General features: G+C 53.9%; 2 protein-coding genes across 3 annotated transcripts; both read left to right on the forward strand.

Annotated features, from left to right (window-relative positions):
* Positions 1 to 267: 267 nt before the first annotated feature.
* Positions 268 to 5,348, forward strand: HMOX1 (heme oxygenase 1). Its single transcript, XM_016223471.2, has 4 exons — positions 268 to 389; positions 1,700 to 2,191; positions 3,450 to 3,549; positions 4,616 to 5,348. Exons 1-4 carry the CDS (start codon positions 270 to 272, stop codon positions 4,744 to 4,746), a joined length of 843 nt encoding a protein of 280 aa, XP_016078957.1. The 5' UTR covers positions 268 to 269; the 3' UTR covers positions 4,747 to 5,348.
* A 2,946-nt stretch (positions 5,349 to 8,294) lies between these two features.
* Positions 8,295 to 26,281, forward strand: MCM5 (minichromosome maintenance complex component 5). Of its 2 annotated transcripts, XM_016222884.2 has the most exons (17): positions 8,297 to 8,375; positions 8,652 to 8,826; positions 10,326 to 10,452; positions 10,532 to 10,660; positions 11,405 to 11,577; positions 13,510 to 13,665; positions 15,577 to 15,743; positions 16,239 to 16,410; positions 17,211 to 17,322; positions 18,622 to 18,765; positions 19,108 to 19,173; positions 19,392 to 19,568; positions 20,220 to 20,332; positions 21,878 to 22,006; positions 23,012 to 23,154; positions 24,912 to 25,039; positions 25,956 to 26,281. In XM_016222884.2, the coding sequence occupies exons 2-17, from the start codon at positions 8,660 to 8,662 to the stop codon at positions 26,055 to 26,057; spliced, it is 2,205 nt and encodes a 734-aa protein (XP_016078370.2). In that variant the 5' UTR covers positions 8,297 to 8,375; positions 8,652 to 8,659; the 3' UTR covers positions 26,058 to 26,281. The 2 variants fall into 2 exon arrangements, with proteins under 2 accessions (XP_087671013.1, XP_016078370.2); XM_087814887.1 differs by lacking the exons at positions 21,878 to 22,006; positions 23,012 to 23,154; positions 24,912 to 25,039; positions 25,956 to 26,281 and adding an exon at positions 20,500 to 21,055 and having other exon boundaries at positions 8,295 to 8,375.
* Positions 26,282 to 27,328: the final 1,047 nt, after the last annotated feature.

The raw sequence follows: 27,328 nt of genomic DNA on the forward strand, positions 1-27,328 counted from the left end.
GTGCCCTGACCAAGCATCGAACTCACAACCTTGGCTTATCCGGATGATGCTCTTACCAACTGAGCTACCCCGTCAGGGCAATGGCCCTGCATGTTAAGGCGTTAGGAACGTGGTCTGTATATTAGATGGGAAGCTGGACTTATTTCTGCGGAGAAGCTTAATTAAACCAAAATCTTTTGCAGGCCTGCGAGCCCTCCGAGGTTCAGCCTCTGGAAGAACCCTGCTCATAGCTGCCCCCTTATTCACCTTCTCTCCCCTCCTCCTGCAGCATGCCCCAGGATTTGTCAGAGGCCCTGAAGGAAGCCACCAAGGAGGTGCACACCCAGGCAGAGAATGCTGAGTTCATGAGGAACTTTCAGAAGGGCCAGGTGACTCGAGAAGGCTTTAAGGTATGTGGCCTGGTGGGACCAGCCCTGGTGGAGGGTGACAGGTGTAGGTGTCATACCCAAGTGGTTCAGTGAGGACTGGGGCCAGGGATGCTGAGGGAGCAGATGGGAATGTCTGAGAGAATCATTTCATAGATGATGACATTGAGGCTCAGAGAGGGTAGGTGACTTACCCAAGGTCACACAGCAAATTCGTAGGTGCCATCAACTGAGCAACTATTCCAAGCTGTGCGCTTTACACACTTGGTATCTGGTGCCTCAATCCTGAAAAGGAACATGAGATAGGGAAGGCTCAAAGAGGGTAGGTAACTAACAAGGTCGCACAGCCAGTGAGTAAATGGGAAAGGCCGTAGTCAAGCCAAGGCTGGTCTCATTTCAGAGCTTATGCGCCTGACTGACTTAATTCTGATCTGCCTCTGAGGGCAAGGGGGAGTAGGGGTTCCAGCCCCAGCTCAATCATTTCTTAACAGTAAGATGGTGGACACTTCCTCTGGCCTCCCTAAGGCAACTTTCCTTCGCCTGTGAAGTGAGATTTTCACAGCAGGCTTTTCTTAAGCACTCCCTTTAAGCTAGACACTGACTTTGCTCTTTCCCAGCATGGTTGTGAAATTCATGCAAATAGAAGGGAAGCACTTGACAAAGAACCAGACAAGTGCCTAGTGTTAAAAAAAATCAGCACGAGGGAGGGCTAGTGCAGGCTGGGGGGGGTGGGGTGGGGTGGGGAGCCTTATCCTGCCACTCCTGACACCCCTCCCTTTTGCAATCTGGGCCTACCCCACTTCCAGCCTGAGAGGTGCTCCAGGTGGTGGGTTCAGAGTGGGCCTCTAGGAGGTAGAATGGGCCCCTGCAGCCAGTCACCGGGACTTCAAAGGCCAGAGGCACCTGTGTGTCTCTTGTTAGCATTTTCACTTGGGCATTCCCTTGCTCCAGAGCCATGTTGGCTTCCTGGGAACGCCTGGGCTTGACTCCAGTTTCATTTCTTACTAGTTGCGGAACCTCAACATCTCACACCCTTTCTGAGCCTTAGTTTGCTTTTCTGTAAAATGGGGATAGCAACTCTGGTGGGTTTTTATGAGAATTAGGTTAGCCATGTGTTTACCCAGTGGTGTTGAAGGACTTGAGCTCAGAAAGTGTAGTCAAGTTTTTCTCGTGTGACGCCCTCTGGCCGCTGTGTGGGGAGGGTTGGAGGGGCTGGCAGGAGGTGGGAGCCCAGCCTGGGGGGGGATGAGGGCTGCTGTGAAGGCAGCAGCGAAGGCTGGATGGGGGTTCTTCAGTGAGGCTGCAGCCTGACCTGCTCGCTCTGGTGTTTTCAGCTGGTGATGGCCTCCCTGTTCCACATCTACAAGGCCCTGGAGGAAGAGATTGAGCGCAACAAGGAGAACCCAGTCTATGCCCCGGTGTATTTCCCTGAAGAACTGCACCGCAGGGCTGCCCTGGAGCAGGACTTGACCTTCTGGTACGGGCCCCGCTGGCAGGAGGTCATCCCCTACACCCAGGCCACCCGGCGCTATGTGCAGCAACTCCAAGAGGTGGGGCGCAGGGAGCCTGAGCTGCTGGTGGCCCACGCCTACACCCGCTACCTGGGGGACCTGTCTGGGGGTCAGGTCCTCAAGAAGATTGCGCAGAAGGCCTTGGACCTGCCTAGCTCCGGCGAGGGCCTGGCCTTCTTCACCTTCCCCAACATTGCCAGTGCCACCAAGTTCAAGCAGCTGTACCGTTCCCGCATGAACACTCTGGAGATGACCCCTGAGGTCAGGCAGAAGGTCATTGAAGAGGCCAAGACCTCGTTCCTGCTCAACATTCAGGTGAGGGTCGGCAGCCCAGGGTAGACACCGCCTCCGGTGGAGGCTAGCTGCTCCTCCAAGGGACATTTCTTTTTTATTGGGGAGTGGGGAAGGTGGGGGTGGGGCGGAGGGTCACGGGACACTGGAACCAGGGTTCCAGTTCTGCCACTTAGTAGCTGGGCGATCTTAGGTAAATCCCTAATTTCTCTGTACCTCAGTTTCCCCATCTGTAAAATGAGTATATTATTGTGCCTACCTCTTAGAGTCGTGAGGGTTGAATTTATACCAATAAAGTCCCCATAGCGGGGCATAGCATCACAGTTGTAGCACTCTGTGACAACGCTCTATGACAACACTCAAGCTGTGTGTGCACTTGTGTATGGCCACGTTGGCCCTGCAGCAGTTATAGGTGCCACAGATGTGGCCTCTGCTCTGGGGCCTCTCCGCCCAGCCAGGAAGGTGGGATACATCTTTCTCCAAGGGCCTCAAGTCCAGGGGCAAGTGGGCTTTGAGGAAGGCCTGGAAGGAGGAGTTCTTGGGCAGAGCTGGGGGGAGGGTGTTTGAGTGGGGGGTGAGGTTCCTTCTAACCTGGATGTTGTAGAATCCTGGTGCTCTCCCCGCACTTGGGGGTGCTATGGGGACTGGGCTTCTGGCTCACAGACTTCTGGTCCCTGCTCCCAGCACTAGTCACTGAGCAGCACCCCTCCCTTGAAGACCCCTAAACAACAAACCAAACCTGGTTGGTGGATCCTCCAATAAAATCCATGTCTCTCAGAGAGGCATCGAAGAAGGACAGGATTGGGAGCCAGAGCCCCGTTGGAGGGCTGGCCCTTGCCCCGTGACCCTTGGGTTAGCCTCGGTCTGGGCACTTAACCCTTAGGATCTGCGCTTCCTTGTCGCAAACCCCGGCTCACAAATACCATGGAACATGCTTTCCCAGGGGTTGCTCACAAAGAGGTGAGGAAAGCAGGCCGCAGACGGCTGCATAGACTCGGTCCCACTCATGAAACGGTGCTCTGCAGAGGGACAGAAGGGCATGAATGGTGACAGTGAGCCCTAACCCAGGAGGGCTGTTACTGGGGAGCATTTGGGGAAGAGCAGGCAGGCGAGTCCAATGCACTTGTAACATCTCTTAAGCTGGAGGAAAGGTACGCAGACAGTATTTTTCTTAGGGGTTTTGTTATGCCCTGAATATTTCATAACAAGATTGCGGATCCCCCGTCAGCTGGGCTAGCGCCATCCTTCACTGAGACAGGCGTGTGTGTCTTCTGTCTTTTAGCTGTTTGAGGAGTTGCAGGAGCTGCTGTCCAGGAAAGCTGAGGACCAGAGCCCCTCGCAGACTCCAGGGCTTCGCCGACGGGCTGGCAGCAGGACGCAAGGTGAGGGCTTCCTGGGAGCAGCAGCTCCTCTGGGCTCCGATGGAGGGGCGCGTGGCCCAGCTGTCTGGCTTCAGTATCTCTTGACTCCTCTGTCTTCTGAATGTTTTAAATGAGAAGTGTTGCGCAGGCCAAAGGGCATGAGGTCAGCCTTCAGTGGGAGACTCTGGGCAAGCCGTGTAACCTCTCCCTCCCTCAGTTTCCCCATCTCTGAAACCAAGGGCAGTTGAGTTACTTCTAGTTCATTGGCTCAGAAGTGGAGACTTGCACCCAGAGGACCCTCGGAAGTCGGGGGCCAAGCCTTCCTCCTTGATTTGGGTTCTTTTGGGGCCCTTTACTAATTCCTGAGCAGAGACCCCTGACATGAGACAGGGAATCTGGGACCATTTCTAGCTGTTACCCTGCCATGGGATGCCAGGAAGATGTGACCTCTGGGTCTTGTTGCGTGTTAGTCCCTCCCTCGTGTGCCTCAGAAAGGTACCAAGGCTGTGGCTGTGCTGAAGGAGTATCAGGGGAACTTCCAGAAAGACCAAAGTGGTCCACAGAGGGGACCCTCAAAGCCTGGCACCTGTGAGCAGGAATGTGGCTTTGGGAATGGGGGCGAGTGGGGAGGTGAAGCTCACTGCCTGCTTGGTACCACTCTAACATACCTGCCCTGTGGCTTTCCCACGTGTGCCAGGACCACGTGGACCCCTCTGTTGGTATGGTGCCTGGCAGCGTTGGAATATGGCCAGTACTGATGGGATTAGCTGCCTGGTGGGATGAGGTGACTTTGCCTTAATGCACCAGTTCTCAAAGTGTGGTCCCCTGGAGCACCCCTGGAGGGCATGGTCTCACAATGTGGGCTGGCTGAAAGGGGAAGAATAGACAGCTGGAGAAGTAGTAAGCTCCCTGTCTTTGGAGGTATTCAAGTAGTGGCTAGAGGGCCACCTGTTTGTGTTCTAGCAGAATTTTGGCCTTGAGCAGGACTATTAGAGACTGCTGACTCCTCTCTGCTGTGTCTTTCTGTAAAGTCAGACATTCTACCTCTGTCTACCTGCTGCTGACATTGACCCCCTTTCTCTTTCAGACTTAACTCCCCCGGAGACTCCCAGAGGGAAGTCCCAGTGCAGTGTCTCCTCCCAGACACCACTCATCCGATGGGTCCTCACACTCAGTTTTCTGGTGGCAACAGTTGCCATGGGGCTTTATGCTATGTGAATGCACATGTGTTGGCTCCTGGAGCCATGGACTCTGTCCAGTGGAGGGCCCTCTTTCTAGAGAGGGAAATCCCTTGGCTGGCTTCCTTCCCTTGGGCGGATGTCAGCTCCACCCCATCCCCTCCCCCCAATCCCTCTCTCTCTCTGGCAAGAAAGAGTCTGTGGCGCCTTCCCAACCCAAAGCCCGTCCAGCCAAGGACCTGAACTTCCAGAGTGGGACGTGGAGTCCTGCTGGGCCCTCAACACTCCCCTCACCCATTCCTGCAACAGAGCCAAGAAGATGTGGCCAGAAGTAGCAACCATTCTGAACCTCCAAGCACCTGGGTTCGCGGTCTCCTTGTTGATGTGCCATGACCGCTTCCCCAGGGGCCATGGCATTTTTCATATAAATGTGCCAAGATGTTGTGTCTTGTGTTTGTCTTGTTTTTGTTGGAACCACTTTTTGTTCTAGCTCAGCCCGTGGTATTTTGTTGTGTTCTGTTTTTATAGCAGGGTTGGGGTGGGCTTGGGGGGGGGGTGGGCGCTGGGGGAGGTATTTAACAGCACTGTGGCCTTGGTCTCTAACTTTTCGGTGAAATAATAAACTGCATTGCCTGATAGTAACTTGACATGTTTTCCTTGGGTTCTGTGAGCCTTGGGGAACTGACCTTTTCCTCTTTTTTCTTGAGTGGTGAGGGGAAGGGATGAAGGTGTGGGCTGGTTTGGATGTTTTCTGAGAATAGTGTTGGGGGGTGAGCTTTAAGCAGTTGGTGGGCGAGTCTTTGTGGTGAAATCGATGTTGTGAGACTCACCTTGACTAAGGATGGAGTCTCCCTGTTAGGCTGGAATGAGCAGGTTCTGGGATAAAACTTGAATCCTATAACGTGAGTCTTAGGGACCAGGGGGAGATCCCTGGGTTGAAGCCCCGGCTACTCTGCTTCATAGCTCTGCCCTTAAGGTTAGTTATTAACCTCTCTTGAGGGCTCAGTTCTGTTACCTGAAACATGAATACAGAGAGACCTACCTCACCTGCCTGTCTTGAGCAAATGAGATGCTTGTAAAAGGCAGCATTGTACATCCGCCCCTATTAGGAAACAAGGGTGGTCAGGGTTCTGTGTTCTTTTGCTAAGTGATTCTTGTACTTCAAGTCCCCTCACCTTTGTCATCTCGTTTAATTCTCACAGCAAATCTGTGAGGAGTGCTGCCATGCCCTGAGGGTTAGGAAGGATTTAAAGCAGGGCTGTCCAGCTCCATCCATAGCCCTAGTCTTTTCCTAAGTCACAAAAGCCACTGGAATGTTAAAAATGCAGCCTCCCAGTGTGGGACAGGGAGGGCCCTTTGCCAACGGTGTATTTGGGAGCACAGGGGACAAGGTGCTTCCTTAGACAACTAGTACGTGAGGACTGGGAGTCAGGAGGTCCTTTGTCCCTAGTCCTGGCTTCATCCTGAAGTCTGGAACCTTGGACAAGTCACTTCAAGTCTCCTTTGGTTTACTGGCAAAATGAGAACATTACACCTTCCTCCCACAGCGGATGGGAGGGTCCGGCAGTGTGCAAACACAGTCTGTGAACGGTGGCATCGTAATCTCCCCTGGGGAATCCTGTGCCACACCCTGGGAGGTTCTGATTTTGGAAACCTGGGGCTGGAGTCTGGAATCTTGTTTACAAGGAGCTGCGGGAGGAGATTCCAAAGTGCAACCAGGCCCAGTAGCCGCTGTTTGTTTAGGAGACTTCGCGTGCCAATGTTACAGAACAATAAGCTAGGAAAATTCCAGGACAAGCAGAATAGGGAAACTGAGACAGTTAAACAAGCAGTTTGTGTCCGCCTAGTAAATCCTATCTTTCCCCAAACCAAGGACACTGAAGAGAAATGGTTTGCACTTCTCCTCCCCAACCAGAGGCTAAATAGCTTAAATCGCCCCACTCCGGGAGGCAGACAGCAGGAATCCAATTAGTGCCATTTGCCAACCACACCCAAGGACGGACTAATTAAGAGGGAAAAAAAAAATCTCATTTTGGTCAGTGGGCATAAAGCTCATGAATATTCTAATGCTGCGCCGCTAAGGCCTCCCCTGAGCGCCCAGCCTTTGGAGCCCCTGAAAAGGAAGGTCCGGGGCTCTCCCCCAGGGAACACACCGGGGCCGCTCCCTTCCCCCCTCCGTCCCCCACAGGCAGGTGTCCCCGAGCCTCTAAGCCACCCCCTGAGACTTGCAACTAGGGGGAGCAATGGGCAGCTCCTGGGGAGGGGCTGACCCCTGGGCCTGTCCCCAAGGCCCCTCTCGCTGACCCGCCAGTGGGCCGGGCAGCCCAGCGCGTCCTCGTGTCACCCGCCTAAGCGCATTTCTGCAGCGGCCAATGAACTGCTGCTTTCTCCGCTGTCTCGGTCAAAATCTTTCCTTGGAGAAGACGAGAGCCCAGGACTTCTCGTCTGGCCGGGGACACGCAGAGTAGGGATCCCCGAAACCAGGCGTCCAGGTCTCGGGGCAGCGGCCGGGCTGGGCCGTCGGGGCGGGGAGGGCGGGGCCGGCGGGCAGCCGCGGGGTGGGCGGGGCCGGCGGGGTGGGCGGGGCCGGCGGGGTGGGCGGGGCCGGCGGGCATCCCGCGGGGACGGCCGTTCGGAGCGCGGCCGGGAACCCGCGCCGGCGCGTTGCGGGAACTAAGCGCCTCGCCGGGAGCGGGACGTGCGTGTCCGCTCCCACGTGAGCTATCGGTGAGAAAAGCCGGGTTCGGACTCATCCGGTGTAATTTTTAGACACTGTAATAACACGTTTTAAACACTCCCCGTAAATGTTCGCGCGAACGTGGCCAAGAGAGTAAAAAGTTCTTCCCAGTTCGTGCCGGGGGACGGGAGGGGAAAAGGGGGGCGCCTGTGCCGCCCTTGTCGCCGCCCGGGCCTGCGGCGGTTTTTGCCAGATCTTCCTATTTTCCAAGCTAGGTTGGGACTATGATCTGGAATTTTCACCAGTTTTAAGCGCGCCCCGATACTTTACAGGCTTCAATGAAAAAGATACCATTTGGGTCTATGGAAGCATCGAGTCCCAGATGCATTAAGAAGACCAGAGGTGACTGAGGTCTGACGACGCTCCACCTTTTGGAAGAGCGTGACCCGGGGGAGCAGGGGAGCAGGGGTGCAGGGGCCCCCCAGCCACTGGGGGGCGGCGGCTCGCACCAGGCAAGTGTGTACTGAGACCGCTCCCTTCCGAACCCTTGGTTCTATCACCCCGTGGCTCTGAAAGGGGTCACTTTCCCACGAGGCTCTTGAGAGCAGTGGACCGCAGAGCCCTCGGCACAGCGCCACCGCCCGCCGGCCCGAAGGCCCGCCCCTCCGCCATCTTTGCGCTCGGCCCGCCCCTCCCCGCCTGTCCCCTTTCAGAAATTTCGCGCCAAATTGCCTGACGCACAAAATGGAGCCCGGAAAAAGGCCCGGAAACCTGACGTCATGAGCCCCGAAGCCAATCCTCTTGGGATGCCTGCGCAGGAGGCGGGGCTAGAGGGCTCAGAACGGTCCAATCGCTGGCCCCGGAGCGCAGGCGAGCCAATGGGGACGCAGCGGCCGCGGCGCCCGAACGCTGCGTCTCGTTTTTCCCGCGAAACTCGGCGGCGGAGCTTGGGGGTGCTGGTCTCTCCGGGTCCGTGGGGTGCAGGCAGAGAGGTGAGGCCGGCGGGACTGGGGAGTGGGGACCCGGGAGCCCGCCCCACGGGGGTCGGCAGGCGTCTGCCTCTGGGGGCGCAGTAAGCGTGGGCGGGGGTTTGTCCTGGGAGGACCGAGGTCCGGCCCGGAGCCGGGAGGGGGAGCCAGGGTTCCCCCGCCCGCTGTGGGAGCCGGGACACCCTCGCCCCGCGTGCGGCTCGGAGGCCGCCGACGTCGGGGCGGAGGGGAGGCCGCGCGCCGCCCGCAGTCGGCTCCATCGCCTCGTCCCCGCGCCAGGTGCAGTCATGTCAGGCTTCGACGACCCCGGCGTTTTCTACAGCGACAGCTTTGGGGGGGACACCGCGGCCGATGAGGGCAAGGCCCGCAAATCGCAGCTGCAGAGGCGCTTCAAGGAGTTCCTGCGGCAGTACCGAGTGGGCACCGACCGCACCGGCTTCACCTTCAAATACAGGTGCGGGCTGGAGCGGGGCCGGAGGGGAGAGGCACCTGCGGACTCCCTGCTGGAGGGCTGGGCGCACGTCTCCATTCAGAGCCTTGGGGGGACTGGCAGGAGGTGAAGGAGCCTGTCCCGTTCTACGGATTCGGTCCCAGCGGTGCTTCCTCACTCCCAGCGCCGGATGGGATTTAGTTGTGCATATTTCATACCTGAAGTTGACTTTTGAGTACCCCAGCTAGAGCCACTTGGGCCCTTTGGTTCTTTTTCCAGTTCCCCTACCTGTGTTTTCTTACTGTCTTCCCATGTAAGGTCAGAGGTACTGCAGGAACTCAAGCGCTCTGGGTGCAGTAAGTGAAGATGGGAGTTACGATTTATTTCACTCGTTCATTTATTCCAGCGGTGTAACCTCTATTGATTGTGCACCTGCTGCATGCCAGGCACTGCTCCAGGTGCAGGGCTGCAGCACTGAAGGAGCAGGGCAGGGTCCCTGCGCCTGGTCGTTGTACAACCTGTGATATTGTACCAAGTCATCGCAGGCCCTTCCAATACAGAGAACATGAGTTTGCAGGTCCAGGCTCTGTTGGAGTGACTTCCAAGTAACAGTCTCTCTGGTCCTCAGTTTCTTTATCAGTAAAATGGGCATAGTGATTCCTGCCTCCATTTATTTATTCATGCACCAGCTGACATTGACCATTTCTGTGCCTGGCACTGTGCTAGTCACTGAGATACAAACATGAAAAGACCCATACTACTTGTAATAAAGAAGTAGGTGGGAGTGAGGCATAGAGACCAACAAATAATTACAAGGTGAGAGTCACCTCAAAGGAATGTAAAAGAGGAGTTAGGGGAGGCTTCCAGAGGAGCTGAAGTTCAAGGTGACCCCTGAGCTGACAGAAGAGTTGTGCATTCTACGTAGCAGTTGCATGAGCAGGGGTATGGGGTGGCCTGTTAGTGCAAGGGGCTCTCGGGCCAGGCTGGCTCCCGGGCATAAGGGGGAAGGGGACGAGGCCTGAGATGAGGCGCGGAGCAGGCTCTGTGTAGGTCTGTGGTCCCCAAGTGTATTTTGGGACAATAGTCCCAGGGGATGCTCTGTACAAAGAGTTAGTCTGGTGGTTGACAAGACAGACATGGTGTCTGCTGCCTTCTGTCTCCAAGTTCTGAGGTATGTCCTTATTAGTTTCCTGAGAGAGTTAAAGGCTCCAAGGAGTCCTGAAATGAAAGAACGGGTTTGCAGTGAGAGCCTCCCAGACTGACCTGTGTGCAGAATCCTGTCTGAGGGTCGACACATCCTTTCCATGGAGCTTTCTTTGGAGGATGCCTCTGCCAGCAGTGGGAGCCTCTGCAGGGTTAAGTACCGGAACCACCTAGAATTTGATGTGTGTTTGGGAAGAGAAGTGGTAGAGTAGCGTCGGCAATGGTGAGGGCACATTCAGGGTGCAGTTCACCTCAGCCAGTGTTGGTTTCCTCTCCTCTGCACCCTTCCCCACCTTCACCCTGCTACCTGCCCACTCCAGGGATGAACTCAAACGGCATTACAACCTGGGAGAGTACTGGATCGAGGTGGAGATGGAGGACCTTGCCAGCTTTGATGAAGACCTGGCCGACTTCTTGTATAAGCAGCCTACCGAGCATTTGCAGCTGGTGAGTGGGACCCTGTCCCCGCATCCCCTAGGGCTGGCCCTGCTCCAGGCACTAACAGCCCATTCCCTTCCTCCTCCAGCTGGAGGAAGCTGCCAAGGAGGTGGCCGATGAGGTGACTCGGCCACGGCCCACTGGTGAGGAGGTGCTCCAGGACATCCAGGTCATGCTCAAGTCGGACGCCAGCCCATCCAGCATTCGTAGCCTGAAGGTGGGTTTGCTTAGAGGCCAGGTGGAAGGTGGCAGTGGCAGCTGCATGGTGCAGAGGGGCTTCAGAGGCAGGCGCATCTGGTTGCCAGCTCTGTGATCCTGAACCGAATTAACTCATTGGATAAATGTTTACTGAGCTCCTCGTGTGGGCAAAGCAACCCCCAATCCTTTCCAACTCTGAAATTCTGGAGTGCCAGGATACCTGCAGCTTTGTACATTATTTTCCAAAAAACATGGTTTCTGGTGGTTTCAGTAGTTCCAGTATACTCCTGGGCCATGGCAGGCACTGTGACTCTGGCCTCAGTTACCAAAGGGGAGCTGGCCTCCTTTCTGTGTTTCTTCCCTCTCCATCTCCAGGCATTGGGGGGAAGGGCATCAACATGAACCTGTAACCTACCTGTCTGTCCCAGGAAAACCACTGGAATGGGAAAAAACGATGATGAAACTTTTCTTGTTTTTTGGTTTTTTATTATAAAATAGTAAACACAAAAAAGTAGGATAGTATAATAAATCCCATATACCTTCACCTATAAATTTAACAGTGGTTAACATTTTGCCTAATATGCTTTCTTTCTCTCTCATTATTGTTATTACTTTTTTTGGCTAAACTATTTTTAAAGTAAGTTACAGACATGGCTTTTTATTTCTAAATATTTCAGTCTGCATTAAAAGACAGATTTTCATGCATAATCTCAGGTATACCTGGCTCCCTTTAGCCAACCACTTTCCAATGGTTCTGTTGCAGTCAGACATGATGTCACACTTGGTAAAGATCCCCGGCATCATCATCTCAGCATCCGGGGTCCGCGCCAAGGCCACCCGCATCTCCATCCAGTGCCGCAGCTGCCGCAACACCCTCACCAACATCGCCATGCGCCCAGGCCTGGAGGGCTATGCCCTGCCCAGGAAGTGCAACACGTGAGTGGACCTTGAACGGCCTCCAGGGCTGTGAGGAGGCGACCTGAGTGGAGATGGGAAGGATGGGGACACTGCAGCAGGGAGGGGCCGGGGCAGGGGATGCCCAGTGGGGGAGGCACAGAGCTGACGCCCCGGGGCTCAGGGTTCTACACCGTATCCCTTTGCATTGGTGAGTTCTGTCTGCACCAGGATGCCTGGACAACCTGTGTGGGGAACACAGGGTCGGGAGGGAAAAGTTCAGAGCCGTCTATCTGGAGTCTTCTGAAGCAAACTGTGGCTTGCTGGGCCAGATCCGGAGGCCCCAGGAACACAGCCTATGACCACATTTGTACTGCAGAGGCAGAGTGTGTGACTTTTTGGTCCACAAAACTGAAAACCCTTATTGTCTGGGCCCTTACAGAAAATGTTTGCTGACCCCTGATCTAAAGGCTCTACCCTCTCTTCCTGGCTGCTCTTGGCCTCTGTGCTGGTTGCCCTCAGCTTCCGGACCTAAGTTACAGTGCCCCAGACAGGGCTCAGCCACCTTTCTTCTCCGCACTCACTCCCTAGGTGGTCTTGGACTTTAAATATCGTCCATGTGCAGAGGACACGGATGAGTATTTCACTGACCTTCAGTCTCAAGTACAGCCACCTGCCAGAGCTTCCTCTCCAAGGATGTCTAATGGGCAGTGCACATTTGAACTTGACCCATGTCTCACACTGAACTGATTCCGCCCCATCCCCACATCTGCCATTCTACAGCCCCTGTCTTCCTACCCCAACGTAGAGACACTACTATTTTAGGTATTCAGGCCCAAGTCCTTGGTCTCATAATGTTTCTTTCCATTTTGCATCCAAACAATCAGGAAGTCCTTTTGGCTCTGCCTTGAAGTTTGTATGTAGAGAATCTGACTGTTCCTACCACCTTTGGCACGTGCTTCCATGTTGTTTTCATTTTTTACCTGGAACTTTGCAGAAACCTGCTCCTGAATCCCGTGTCCTCCCTTGTCCCCCAGTCTATTCTCTAGCCAACAGCCAGGTGACCCTTATACTGCAGGTGATTCAGTCATTACTGTCTTACCAAAGTCAAGGCCCAGTGTGTCCCACATGGCCCTCATGGTCTGCTTCCAGCTCTGCCCAGCCTCCCTCCTCTCTCGTCCCAGCCTTGCTGCGTCCCTCCTGTTCCTGGACTATAAGTTGCAGGGCCCCTGAACTTGCTGTTTCCTCTGCCCAGCATATCCTTTCCTCCAGCCTCCACAGCCCATGGCCTCACTTCTTCATCTTTTCCCTTAGATGTCACCTCACAGAGGTGCCGCCCTGTCCTTTGTCTTACTCTTGGTGCACACATACTCAGTCCTTCTTTCTCCTGTCCGCCTGCTCAGGTGCCTGTGCTGCCTGTCACTCTGTTATGTATTTACTTGCCGGTTTGTTTTCAGTGTCCCCTGACTAGAACCCGAGCTCCATAAGAGCAGGGACTTTTTGTTCACTGCTGTGTCCTTGGCACCTAGAATAGTGCCCTGCACATAGGTGTTTTACTATAATATTGCTACAGTAGTTATGTGATTTCATTAGATAGGGGTATATAGAGGCTTAGACCCTGAGAATGGTCTCCAGGTGCCCATACCCTCAGGGATCCTGGGATTTGAGCGGAGTTTAGTGAGGTCATTGGCAGTCTGGCCCCTCTCTGCCTGTGGGGACACTGAGACCCTGTGAGGGGACTGGGAGTGTGACTTGTCTGTCTCCCAGCAAGTTCATGGAAGAGCCTGGCCTGGAGTAGGTCTCCTCACTCCTACTCCAGTATGCGGTCCCCCACAGAGCCACCCTTTTAGGGCCTTTCTGTGCCTTATCGTGGAGACCCTTGATTTGCTGCTGGCCATGCCTTGTTGCTGACTCCTAGGATGGGCTCTGGGTTCTCAGGATAGATCTGGTGACTCTGCTTTCTTCCCCCATCAGGGATCAGGCTGGGCGCCCCAGGTGCCCACTGGACCCGTATTTCATCATGCCTGACAAATGTAAGTGCGTGGACTTCCAGACTCTGAAGCTGCAGGAGCTGCCTGATGCAGTGCCTCACGGTGAGATGCCCAGGCACATGCAGCTCTACTGCGACAGGTGAGCTGGCTGGGTGTGGGCATCCACGAGGTCAGATGTCACTGGCTGTGTCCCTAAACTGGTGCTGGGTGTGGACTATCCAGCATGGTGGGTGAGGGAGGGGGAGAGGATGGCTGGTTAGGGGACTCTTGCCCTGTGCCTGGTACATCCTGTAGTTTCCTCTCATCTTCCCATCACCTGCAGGGGCATGTCAGTCCCCATTTTGCAGACTGAGGACATGTAACTGACTTAGTGCATGGAGGACCTTTGAGCCTGTGTTCTTCCTGGGAGAATCTCTCCAGCCCTCAGTGCTGGGAGGCTCCAGGTGACAGAGCTAGATAACTAGCAGCTGGGAGGGCCTCATCTCAGCCTGACACCCTGCTGCTGCCCCCGCCTTGCTGTTAAGATCCTTCCTTGGATTTTGTTGAGTAATTGGAAAGAGGAAGAGAGTGCCGAGCTGGGGCCTGGTCCCTCACGGTAACAGGGGCATAAGGCTTGGAGATGGTGACTAGGGTTCTTACCCGGGGCTGCACACCCTGGCATTCACAGGTGTTCTGTGTGTGTAAGCTTTTCTGGGGAGCAGACCTACAGGTTTCATTAGCTGCTTCAGTGGCAGTAGAATGTGTAGAAGTCAGACTCTTGAGCAAGTTGCATGAACTTGCTGAGCCGCAGTTGGGGATCAAGTGCGACAGTCCTTAATCTCTCATCAGGCTGCTGGGAGATTTAAACTGGGAAATGCATGTCAAATGTTGAGCACTGTTTCTCCTACAAACTAAGTATTCGTTATATATAGATTTTGTCCAAGCAGGTCTGATCCACAAAGCTCAAGTGGGACATAGGAAGAGGAGTCATAGAATCCTCTCATAGAACGTTAACAGTGACGATGACAGTCCTTCCTAGGCTGTGACTCTTCTGGTGTATAAAGCACTTCTGTATCTGTATCTCTTGCCTCACTGATCCCACAGTCCCTGGGGTAGGTCAGATCAGGGGTTATCATCCCTCAGGCTCAGAGAGTTGCAGTGACTTCTTTAAAGTCACACCGCTACTGAGCGGCAGTGTGCAGATACATGTCCCAGTGTTTCTTCCATGCCACACTGGCTGGAGGGACTCAGAGACTTCCTTGTTTCAACGTCTTATTTTTCAAAAGAGGAAATGAACCAGAGGCGAAATGACTTGGTTGAACTCATGGAGCCATGACGAGGCAGAAGTGGGGAGTAGCCCTTGCAGGGGGTTTGGGAGGGCATGAGGAAGGCTTCCCTGAAGCGGCTACGGGAAGCCCTGTGATGAGGCGTACAGCAGAGAGATGGAGGTGCGGCTTCTCTTTTCATTTTCTAATTTTAATTTTACTTTTTAGATTTTCTTCAATTACAGTTTACATTTAATATCATTATTATTATTTTTATTTTTTTCATCACCATTTATTCCCCCATATGCTCTCACCTCCCCCCCTGCCTCGCAATCACCACACTGTCTGTGTCCATGAGTTCTTTTTTTTTGTTCAGTTCCTCCACACCCACCAACAGTCTCAATATTATTTTGTATTATTTTCAGGTGTACAGCCTAGTGGTTAGACCATCATATACTTTGAGATGGGGCTTCTGATGGCTTGGGGTGGGCTAGCACTTCCCCTCTGACCCCAAGCAGCATAACAGATGAGCTTGTGAAGGCATCGGAAGGCTCGGGCCCTCACCATGGGCAAGAATCGTCAGCATTGTCCTCCAAGCAGCTGTCATCCAAGCCCAGGATGGGCTGTGATGAGGGGGAGAGAGACCCATTTTCTGGGCCTGTGGGGTGGAGAGGTCTGGAACCAGCTTGAGTTGTGAGGCCTCTGCTAGAAATGCTAAAGTGGACCGAGTGATGAGGTACATAGAGTCAGGACACTATCTCCACCAGGCTCTCATCTGTTTTTCCCCTTCCTCCCCATCCTCTCAGGTACCTGTGTGACAAGGTTGTCCCTGGGAACAGAGTCACCATCATGGGCATCTACTCCATTAAGAAGTTTGGCCTGACCTCCAGCAAGGGTCGAGACAGGGTGGGCGTGGGCATTCGGAGCTCCTACATCCGTGTCCTGGGCATCCAGGTGGACACGGATGGCTCTGGTGAGTTGGCTTTGGGGCCCTGGCCTGGCCCTGCCAAAAGACTGTGCTGCGTCCTGAGCCGAGCCCACGTTGTCTCTCCTGAATTACTGTTGGGCTTACTCCCTGCTCTCGCCCCTACACTCTGTTCCGCATAGCGCTCAGGGTAAGTGGTGCTGTCATAACCAAAAGACACCATGTCATTCCTTAGTTGAGAAGCACCCCAGCCCACTCCGCAAGATGGAGGACTTCCCAGGAGTCCCCAGAGGCCTCCACGATCTGGCCCTCTGGTTCCTCTGACTCCCTCCACTCTTCCCCTCTCTCACTGGACCCTGGACCACACAGGCCCACACCAAAGGGGGAGAACAGGGGCCTCTGTCTTTGTGCTGACACTTGTGCTGTCCTGACCCTGGGGACTCTCCCCTCTGAGAAGCCCTGAGCTGGCACCAGGCCGAATGGTGGGGTGGAGCTGGTTCTCCCTCACAGCTCTCATGCACCCTCCCTCCCTTCCCTACCCAGGCCGCAGCTTTGCCGGGGCCGTGACCCCGCAGGAAGAGGAGGAGTTCCGGCGCCTGGCCGCCCTCCCTAATGTCTATGAGGTCATCTCCAAGAGCATCGCTCCCTCCATCTTCGGGGGCACTGACATGAAGAAGGCCATTGCCTGCCTGCTCTTTGGTGGTTCCCGGAAAAGGTGGGGATCTAGGCTCCCCAAGTCTTGGAGGGGACAGTGACTTGGCTCATGGGATGACAGCTGCCAGATGGTCCGGACACGAATGCTCTTTTCGTTTTCCCAGGACTCAGCCCTGCCTGCTACTTGGGCACATGCCCCAGTTTCCAGGCTCCTTGTTGGCTGGCTGGAGACTAATCATGATCCCTCCAGAGAGACTCCATCCCCATCCCTGGCTAAGGGGTGGATTGTGGGAGACCTGGCGGGTACAGACCTGGCGGGGAGAGCTCTGGGTTTGCAGTTTGGAGACCAGGGATTAAATTTCTGCTGTGCTGCTTATTTGCTGTGTGACCTTGGGTGAGAGATACTATCTCTCTGAACCCATGCTTCCACATGGATACAACAGGTGAAAACCTAACACAGGGCGTCATGTGTCCTTTGAAACTATGAAGTAATAGAGGTCTGAAAATAATATGACTAGCAACTACCATCTACTGAATTACCTTGCACTAGGCTTTTTTCTAAGTGCTTTTATGTGTCTGAAACCCAGTCAGTCCTCACCATAACTGTGAGAAGGCAACGATCATGCCCATTTTATAGATGAGGGAATTGAAGCGTAGAGACCAAGCATAGAGGCAAGTTACCACCAGCGAGGCTAGGGGACACGGGGTTGTGATTGTGGTCTCAGCCCAGAGCCCCTGCCTCCCCGCTTGCTCTGAGGCTCGTGATAGTTCGGGGGCTGACCGCTAGCCTGCCGTGGCGTCCATTCTGAGGCCTGGCCCTCCGTGGGTTTTTGCCCTGCCCACCTGCATATCCTCCCCTAGGCTCCCTGACGGGCTCACTCGCCGAGGAGACATCAACCTGCTGATGCTGGGGGACCCGGGGACGGCCAAGTCCCAGCTGCTGAAGTTTGTGGAGAAATGTTCTCCCATTGGGGTGAGTGCCGGATGACCTGCTCTCCTTGGCTGCCCCTGCAGGGAGGAAGGCTGACCCAGAATTTCCTCTTGGTGGGCAGGATGACCCGGAATTTCTTCCTCACTCCCCTTGGTTGTGGTCAGGTGGCACAGCAGGAGAGGAGGAAGGAAATCAATAGGTGGGTGTAGTTTTGGGGTGGACGGCAGAGCGCCGGCTGAGAGGCAGGATGGGGTTTGGGTTTCAGCCTGGCTAGTCATTGGCTATGGACCTTGAGCAAGTCACCTAAGCTCCCTGAGCCTCAGCTTATCCATCCTCTAAAGTATAACACTGATAATAGTTATGGCTAAAGTCAAGGGCCAGGCACTGCTTGTAGTGCTTTACATATATTTACTCACCCAGCGCGCACCTCAGCTCTGCAGTAGGGACTGCCCCGTCCTGTGGTCGAGGAAATGGGCACAGCATAGCTAAGTGTCCTGCTAGTAAGGGCGAGCACAGGGATTTGAACACAAGCGCCCAGTAAGCCAGGGCCTCCGCAGTGAGGAACGTGTCTGGAGATTGGGTGGGGCAAGGATACCTGCCGGGTTCAGTGTGACAGAGTGTATAGGTGGGAGGTCTGGTCTCTAGATAGAGGTAGGAATTGTGTGTGACATGTGCTCGTGCCAGGACTGCCCAGTAGAAGTGAGTGTGAACTACAAATGTGAGCCACGTGTGGGATTTTAGATGTTCTAGTAGGCACATTAGGAAGTGAAAGAAACAAGTGAAATTAATCATAACAATACTCTGTTTAATCCAGGATATTTAAAATATTTCAACATGTAGCTTAATGTTAAAAAAATACTAAGGAGATACTTTACATTCCTTTTTTAGCACAAAGTTTAAAATTTATATGTATTTTACAGTTAAGCCCATCTCAAGGGCTCAGTGACAGCATGTGACATGGGATGGCATGGGATTTGGGGTAGGGGAAGCTTTTTCCTGGGAGTGAGAAGCCTGTCCCAGCTGTGAGGCTATGTGGAAGTGACAGTCCTCTCCTCTGGGCCTCACTTTGCTCCTCTGTGAGCAGGGCCCCTAAGGACTGCTGTGGCGGGGCTCAGGAGCGTAATGGGTGTGAATTATCCCAGTGGGGGCGAACCTCCAGGCCAGACGGGCCAGGGCGGAGTCCTCATCCAGAGGGAGGCTCCTTGAGTTCTATTCTGTGCTCTAGCCAGCTGTGATGTGTGACCTTGGGTGAACCACGGCTCTCTGGTCCCCTTGACTTAGTGGGGTCAGAGCATGGAGCTGTGTTGGGCCCTGACACCTCCTCCCATGACCCTTCCCCAGGTGTATACATCTGGGAAAGGCAGCAGCGCAGCGGGCCTGACAGCCTCCGTGATTAGGGACCCTTCGTCCCGGAACTTCATCATGGAGGGCGGAGCCATGGTCCTGGCTGATGGCGGGGTCGTCTGTATCGATGAGTTTGACAAGGTGAGGCTGACAGGGTGAAGTAGTGGCCGAAAGGTGGGTGGCACCTAGTCGTCTCAGGGCAGGGGGTGTGGCCTTCTGTGCCTGGACAGCAGAAACCACCTCTGATTTGGAAACTTATATTCAATCTCCTGCCTGTCACTACAGGGTAACTGGGAAGTAGCTTGACCTCTCCCAGCATCTTTTCACATCTGGACAGTTGTCACCGGGATGAGAGGTGACCCAGTTCCTGCCATTGGCCTGGCATGAAGCTGGGACTGGGGAGTAGTTGTGCTGTTGCTTTCCTGCTGGTACTGCTCCCCCACCCCTCACCTGGTCTGATGGACTCTTCTCTCCTCTGTGCAGATGCGAGAAGATGACCGAGTGGCAATCCATGAGGCCATGGAGCAGCAGACCATCTCTATCGCCAAGGTGTGTGGTCCTCCCTGGCAAGCCTACTCGGCGAGGTCCAGTGTGGCCTGACCAGGCCCCTGGTGCTCTGAGTGCTGGGCTGAGTCCTTTCTATTCAGGTCTCTGCCAGCAGCAGCAGCAGCAGGCCTAGAATCACAGGTCCATGTGTTCAGGCTTGAGAGCCGTGTCTGGGGTCCTCATCTCTGATCTGTCATCTCCTTTTCACTCTTCCCTCTCAGGCCGGGATCACCACTACCCTCAACTCCCGCTGCTCCGTCCTGGCTGCTGCCAACTCAGTGTTCGGCCGCTGGGATGAGACGAAGGGGGAGGACAACATTGACTTCATGCCCACCATCTTGTCCCGCTTTGACATGATCTTCATTGTCAAGGACGAGCACAATGAGGAAAGGGATGTGGTGAGTCAGGGCCACAGGGTGCACTGGGTGCACTGGGCTTGGCTTGAGGCCCACGGTTCTGGGGGAGGGTGAACAAGAAACTTGGCTAAAGCCCTGACCATCAGATAAGGCCCATAAGTGGGTAGCCAAGGACGTGGCACTTGGGGATTGCAGAGACCATTGAACTAGGGTGCAGAGTTCTGCCTCTCTTGTGAGTGAGAAGCTGTGTAATTGGGGACAAATCACTTCCCCTGGGCCTCAGTCGCTTGCATGTGATATGGGGAGTTGACATTTGGGTGCAAGTGATAGAACCCCACCCAGTTCTGGTGTATAAATTTCTGAAAGGAACTTAGTGGTTTATGGAATGGACAAGCCCAGAGTTTTGAGGCCTGTTAGGTCTAGGCCTTGGTGTCCTCGGCTCCTTCTGTCTCTACACCTCTGCTGCCTCCTTGGGAGAGGCTTGTTCTCTGGCAGCTGCTCCCTCTGGTGATAGAGGAGGCCCTGGCAGCTCCAGGATTTTGTCTTAGCGGCCGACAGCCCCAGAGAAAGAGGAGGCCTCCCATTTTCCATTGGTTATAGCTCTACAAGTTCCCTCCCTGTCTGCTCGACCCCTGTTGAGAGACAGGCTCCAGAGGGCCTGCTGGCTGACCCAGAGTCCCCTCTGCCTGCTAGATGCTGGCCAAACACGTCATCACTCTGCACGTGAGTGCACTCATGCAGACCCAGACTGTGGAGGGCGAGGTTGACCTGACCACGCTGAAGAAGTTCATCTCTTACTGCCGAACGTGAGTACTAGATGCTGGTCCCGTGGGCTGGGGCTGCCCCTGCTCCCCTAGGGGGAGAGAGAACCCTGGTCCCTGGGCCTGCCCCTCATGAAGGATGCCTGAGATGATGCTGTTCTTTGAGTTTTAGCTCTGCTAAATCTGCTCTACTCCTTTCTGACCTTACACAGGTCACTCAGTGGCTGTCTGCCTCAGTTTCCCCATCTCCAAAATGAGGGTGTAGGATTTAGATGGTCTCAAAGACACCCCCGTGATGGACATTCAGGAAGGCAAGGCAATGTGGTCATTTTGGACACAGGCTCTGGTAGTGCCGGACCCCACTCTGTGACCTCGGGCAAGTCATTTGACCTCTGAGCCTTGCTCTCTCCAGGTTGGTGTTTATAAGGATTGCACAAGACAATGAGTTTGTGCTTGGCACAGCCCTGCGCCAAGTAAACTCTCAGTAAATGGCAGTTGCAACTTTGTTATTCTCATAGACTGTCAGTAACAGTAATCAAATGTAGTAGGGTAATTGTTCCCTGCCAGGTGTTCTTCTCAGTATTTTATGGACAACTGAAATTTAGCCCTCCCGCAAACCTATGAAACTGGTATGTTATTATCCCGTTTTATAGATAAGGAAGCTGGGACAAAGAAAGGTGAAGTGACTTGTCTAAAGTCACAGGTAGGGGGTAGTGGAACCAGGATTTGAACCCAGGTACCTGCTCCAGAGATTGTGCTTTTAGCCACTATGGCAAGGTTCTTGATATGCAGCTCGGTTGTCTTTCATTGGCTGGTAGTAATACCGAGGGTGGAGGAATCTTTGAGTGCCCCTTCCATGGGAGGTGAAATGCTAGTCGGGTGGGTCCCTAACTCACCACCTCTGGGGTGAGGGGTGGTGTAGTGCCCAGTGATTTCTGGGTCTTCACAGTTCCGAGCTCCTCATGACCTTGGGGAGCTGACTCCCTGCCTCTGGCCTTGGTCTCCTGATCCTCAGGATGAGGGTTGGATTAGGTGACCTAAGGCTTCCCCTAAATCAGTGACTGCCAGTTGACCTGTGGGGGTGGGCGGGGATAGGACTCGGGTAGATCCTGTGCCGTCCCCCCTCCCCCCTGAGAGAGTGACGTGCTCCCTGTTCCTGGATAGCAGTCACTGCCAAGTCTCTTGTGAGCATCATTGCGTATCACTTTCTCAGATGTGTTGGGTGGTAGAGAAATTGGGTCGAGGACTGCTGAGAGCCTACCGTCCTGTGGGCCCATGGTTCTAAACTGTGGATGAGGCAACTCCCCCTTCATGACAAGAGCCACATGTCATCCAGCAGTATGGAGGGGCGGTCTTCACCCCCTGCAGATGGGCCTGGCTTTCCTTTACCTGTTTTCCGACAAAGGCACATATTTTCTCCCAGTGTTGATCTGTGACACCTGTTCATAGCCCATATTTTACTTAAATCTCGTCCAAATGATGCACCCATCCTGCTGGGGGAAAACACATAATTTAAGCTGGCTGGGGGCAGGGAGGGTGCCCCAAGTTTCCTTTCTGGTCTCATGGCAGCCCCTCCTTACCCTTCTGCAGGAAGTGTGGCCCCCGGCTTTCAGCAGAGGCCGCAGAGAAGCTGAAGAACCGTTACATCCTCATGCGGAGCGGGGCCCGTCAGCACGAGAGGGACAGCGAACGCCGCTCTAGCATCCCCATCACTGTGCGGTGAGCAGCGGGCGGGGCTGGGTGCACAGGCCTCACTTCACAGGCAGGGTATGCTGGGCAAGCGGCTCTGGGCCATCGCTAACCTCACAGCACAGGCCTTCAGTAAGGCCTGCTGGGCAGGCAGGGGGCCCCTTTTGGAGTGTTAACAGTGGTCTCCCTGATTATCTGTGTTTCTTGGTTTCTTTAGGGTCAGGAAAACCTAGAACCTTCTTTTCTGAAATCCATCTGGCTTCCCGCATTGCAGGGAAGCCCGAGGGTGAGGGAAGGCCCAGGCCTGGGAGTCAAGAGACCTAGGTCCTCACCTCTAGCACACTGTGTGACTGCAGGGAAATTGTTTTCCTTCTCTGGACCTCAGTTTTCTTAGTTCCTAACTCTCTTCTTTCATGTAAGTTTATACAGTAGAGCACAGTGATTAAGAGCTGGGACCTACCTAGTTTGAATCCTTCCTTCAGCACTCATTAGTTAGCGGATTTGGTTGTATATAATGGAAGATTCAAAAAAAGCTGCTTACGTAAATTGGAAATTTATTTTCCTTGTAGGTGAAAATATCTGGGGAGTAGGTAGTCTGGGATTGTTGTGATGGTTCCTCAGAGTCATCAGCAACCTGGGTTCCCTCAGACTCACCTTTAACGTCATAGTCCAACATGACTGCTGGAGCTTCAGCCATCACCTCGGCATTCCAGGCGATGGGAGAGGAAGGGAAAGACGGGCCCACCTTTTAAGGATACTTTCTAAAATCCCCACAAAATGTTTGGACTTACAACTCATTGGCCACACCTAGATGCAAGAGAGGCTGGGAAATGTCTTAGTGGGTTGTCATGTGCCGGAATAAAAGTTGGGGTTCCCTTACTGAGGAGGAAAGGAAGACTGGTCATAACAGCTCGTGGGACAGCCAGCAGTCTCCCCTGCCGTCATACTACCTTGGGAAGTACTGCCTTGGTGCCAGGATGTGCAGAGAGGGAAGATGGGTTCAGGCCACCCTGCTGTCCCGTTGCCCCCACACAGGCAGCTGGAGGCCATTGTGCGCATTGCTGAGGCCCTCAGCAAGATGAAGCTGCAGCCCTTCGCCACGGAGGCGGACGTGGAGGAGGCCCTGAGGCTCTTCCAGGTGTCCACGCTGGATGCTGCCTTGTCGGGCACCCTGTCAGGTGAGCAGATGTGGGCTGGGTAGCATGCTGGAGGCCCAAGTGTTTGTTGCTTTCCTGCATTTGCTTCCTTTCTGTTTTCTCCCTCTGGCCATTTTTCCTTTCAGGTGGGGAGAAGCAGCTTCTCCCCAGACCGATGAACCCAGTCCTCTGGAGCCAGTTCGTTAGGAATGGTAGTTTTGTCATTGATCAAGAACAATAGTCAGCACCCTGTAAAGCTCTTTCCCTCGTTTTACTTACAGCTGGCCCCTGGAAGCCAGGCTGGCCACTGCGTCCTTCCCGTCTTAGATGAAAAACTGACTCTCAAAGAAGTCAGTTTTTTCTCAGGGTGCCCAAGGCCGCCGCTTGGCTAGAACACAAGTCTCTCTGCGGCTAGGCCGGCCTAGGCCACACTGTCCAAAGTCATACTGCCTGCTCAGGGTGGGCCTTTCTGCAGGCCTCTCGGGGGCACTGATCACATGCCAGGCTCTCAGGTAAATTCATTCTCTCACCGGCAGATACTTCATTGTGTTTAGTATTTGCCAGGAACTTCCTGGTGCTAGGAGTCTAAGAGCCAGCAGATCTCTTAAGTCCCTGCCTTGTGCAAGGGGCTCTCATTCCAAGTGGGGAAAGACAGAGAGCAAAGTGGCAAACAGATCAAGTTCAGGTAATGAAAGCGCAGAGGGGAGAGTCCCAGCAGGCCAGGTGTGTGGGAGAGGGATGGGGAGGCCTCTGAGGAGGTGACATTGAGCAAGGACTGGTGGTGTAAAGTGAGGAAATGTGGCTCCCTAGGGGAAGAGCGCTCCTGGTAAAGGGAAGACAGAGTGCCAAGAACCCAAGGAGGGAGCAGGCTTGGCATGTTCAAGATCCAGTGTGGCTGGTGCCAGGGAAGGTGGGAGGGGTGGTAGGTGATGCCTGGTCTCTTCTCCTGCCCCCTTGGTGAAGACTAAGTCTCTGCCCTAAAGGGCTTCCTGTCACACCAGACAGCTGCTAATGGAGGGTTTTCTGGGATGCTGAGTGCACAGAGGACAGGTGTGATTTGGGGCAGCGAATTTGAGTTGGGAATTGCAGTTTTTGTAGGAGTTTGCCTTGCAGACTCATTTTAACTCTGAGCTGTGAATTCCCTGTCAGTGGCTTCCCTGACTGTAACCCCACCCTCTCCTTAGCTGAAACAGGGTCTCTGCAGCAGTAGATGGAAACCATGAGCCTTCTGCACCCAGGGCCCTGCACAGATGTCTCCAGGGCAGCCTGCCCTCTCCTGGGTCACTGGTGGTTCCCCTCCAGCTCTCCATCTCAGGTCTACTTCTCTAGGCCATTGTCCCTGCTGTTTATCCAGCTGGATGCATCCATGTGTTACCAACTTTCTCTCAAAAGCCAACCTGTGTCTGTCCTCAGAGCCTCCAGTGGCTGCTCCTCCCACCAGAATCAAAACTGAACCTATGCCAAGGCCTCCAGGGCTCCACAGGACTTGGCCCCTGGTTACCACTCTGGCCCCTGCACTGGGTTTTGAACCAGTCAGGCATGTTCCTACCTCATGCCTTTGCCCCTGCCGTTGCCTCTGCCTGGAGCTTCCTTCCTGACACGTTAGCCTTGTCCCTTGACTTCAGGTCTCTTTGGATGTCTCCTCAGTCGGGCTCTCACTTCCCTGGCACTCTATTCCTCTTCTTCTCATTTTCTCTTCTGGGTCTGCCTCCAGCCGTTCTTCCTTGGGATAGAGGCCTCCATCTCTCCAAGCCTCCCCAGCACCCTGGCCCACCCACCCGTCTCCTTTCTGCCCACAGGAGTGGAGGGCTTCACCAGCCAGGAGGACCAGGAGATGCTGAGCCGCATCGAGAAGCAGCTCAAGCGCCGCTTTGCCATTGGCTCCCAGGTGTCGGAGCACAGCATTATCCAGGACTTCACCAAGCAGGTGGGCCTTCCCTGGGGCCGGCAGGGATGGGGAGGGTGCAAGAGGTCTCCGGGTAGCTGCCATGGCCCATTTCCTGTTCCCCAATACCTGTGTCTTGTTGCCCAGCAGACCGGCTGTGGGGCAACTAACTGTTCCTTGTCCCAGATCTGTTCCCATTATTCCTCCCCTTGGGACTGGGCCATTTTTTTGTTTCATTGGGAGAGGACAGGTGGCTAGGGTTCTGGTGGAATGGCACTCAGTCTTCCCCAAGCTCTTCCCATCTACTCCTTCCCTCCATTGCCTGGGGTGAGGACAGGCAGAGCCAGGAAGGTGAGCCTCCCAGCTCACTGGGACAGTGCCCTTGACCCCATAGAGAGGAGCTGGCTTTTCAGATGTTATGGAGAACCTTAAACCACCTTCAACCTCAGGAACAGTCCTAATTTCTGGTCTCCGCTCCTCTTTCATGTACATCATCTCGTTCTGATCCTTAGAGCAGTTTTATACAGGAGGTAGTATCACATCTATTCTGTAGGTGAGCATACCAAGACTTAGAGAGGTTGGGAGATAGAAACACCTTGGGTTTTAGAGTTAGATAGACTCGATTTAAGTCCCGTATCTACCATTTACTTGCTGTGTGACTGAGCAAATGACTGAGCTTCTCTGTGCCTCAGTTTCCTCCCCTGTAAAGAGGGGATGATTATAGTACCACCTGCACAGGGCTGTTGTGGTGATGGAGCCAGTTATGTTTGTGAAGACTTTGAACAGTCCCTGGTGCACAGTAGGTGCTCAGGAAGTGTGAACCCTTCTTTGATCAAGATGGGGTGTGATGGGAAGCTCCCTGTGAGCAGGCAATGCATGGGAGCCCAGTGGGCAGGTTGGTGGGTGTCGTGGGGTCCCCTCAGGAAGCAGGCTCCTGCATCCAGCCTTGTGTCCACAGAAATACCCAGAGCACGCCATCCACAAGGTCTTGCAGCTCATGCTGCGGCGGGGCGAGATCCAGCACCGCATGCAGCGCAAGGTCCTCTACCGCCTCAAGTGAGCCTGCGCCACCTCCTGCACATCCCACAACCAGAATGTCGCTGTCACCTCTGCCTCCCCACGGCCATCTTCTTAAACTTCCTTCAAGCTCCTCTCTGCCCCTGGACAGAGGGGCCCCTGCCCCTAAGGAAGGAGCTGCCCTGTTGCCTCTGGGCATCAGCCGGACAGGTCCAGAAGTGCGCTTTTGGAGTTCAGTGAAATAATAAAGACTTGTATTTAGATACACAGAGGCTTCTGCTGGGTTTCTGACCTGCATTTGCCACTTGCGCTTCTGGGCAAGGCTCTTACTTTTGTGTTCCGGGTCCTCAGCTGCTCTTGGGGATGATAAAACCAGTTTCTTGCTGGCCCTGGTGACAGTCCAGCAGTGTCCAGTGTGTGTGTAAGTCTCTGTAAAGTAGATAAGCTTGACCAGCCTCAGCTGTTCTGAGCAGCTTTGTGGTTGGGCAGGTGATACGGTTTTGCAGTCAGACTAGCTGGATTCACCCAATATTTCTATGCCTCGGTCTCCTAGTCTGTAATGGGGATGACACTGGTTGTGTTGGGATAAATGAGCTACTGTTGGTGAAGTGCCTCAGAAGGTAGACCTGAGTGTGCGGTGAGATGTGGCATTTAGTGTTCAGGGACGTGGATACCCACCGGGCCTTCAAAGGAGGTAAAAGGAGGTGCTAGAATTCTGTGGGTGGGTTCTCTGCCAGGGGCCCCCCATGTGCTGTGTGGCCTTGGGTAAAGCACTTGACTTCTGTGTCTGAGTGTATGATCAGTAAACTGGAGGTCATGGGATTCATCACCCTAAGTTGTGAGGTTTGAGTGGAGGAAAGCACTAGTAACAGCAATATTAGGGAACACAAACAGTGTTCATTAATTGCCTGATACTGAGATACCAATATGAGTATGATTTTATTTTAAAAAGCTAAAAATTGTAAAATAAAAACCAATGAAGTAAAATATTTTATATTTAAAATGCATTTAGTAATATAAAGCCTCAAGCAAAACAGGAACTTAGAAATATATTTTAAACATTTTATTCTAATAAATTATTAGATAAAATGTTTAACCACCAAGTAGAAATGAAGACAGTTATGAAGAACTGAAAAGTCAAGTTTTTGGTCTTTCTAAAAACACAAACAGGAAAATGATGCCTCAGTCCAGCGTGGTCATTGTTGAATCACAAGTATTTTTGAACAGTAATTCTAGCTGCTGAGAGCTCCATGACTACACCTTTCAGGGAAGTGGAGAGATGAGAGGAGCTAAGTCCATTTCCTCTGACTCACT

Source organism: Miniopterus natalensis, chromosome 2 (assembly GCF_054644295.1).
Source record: "Miniopterus natalensis isolate mMinNat1 chromosome 2, mMinNat1.hap1, whole genome shotgun sequence".
NCBI lineage: Eukaryota > Metazoa > Chordata > Mammalia > Chiroptera > Miniopteridae > Miniopterus > Miniopterus natalensis.

What these genes read in the sequence shown, in the direction of transcription:
- HMOX1 (XM_016223471.2), top strand. Translation starts at nt 270, where the DNA reads ATGCCCCAGGATTTGTCAGAGGCCCTGAAGGAAGCCACCAAGGAGGTG. An exon ending in TGACTCGAGAAGGCTTTAAG is followed by an intron (nt 390 to 1,699) that starts GTATGTGGCCTG and finishes TGGTGTTTTCAG; the next exon opens with CTGGTGATGGCCTCCCTGTT. An exon ending in CGTTCCTGCTCAACATTCAG is followed by an intron (nt 2,192 to 3,449) that starts GTGAGGGTCGGC and finishes TCTGTCTTTTAG; the next exon opens with CTGTTTGAGGAGTTGCAGGA.
- MCM5 (XM_016222884.2), top strand. Translation starts at nt 8,660, where the DNA reads ATGTCAGGCTTCGACGACCCCGGCGTTTTCTACAGCGACAGCTTTGGG. An exon ending in GGTGGACACGGATGGCTCTG is followed by an intron (nt 15,744 to 16,238) that starts GTGAGTTGGCTT and finishes TTCCCTACCCAG; the next exon opens with GCCGCAGCTTTGCCGGGGCC. An exon ending in ACAATGAGGAAAGGGATGTG is followed by an intron (nt 19,569 to 20,219) that starts GTGAGTCAGGGC and finishes TCTGCCTGCTAG; the next exon opens with ATGCTGGCCAAACACGTCAT.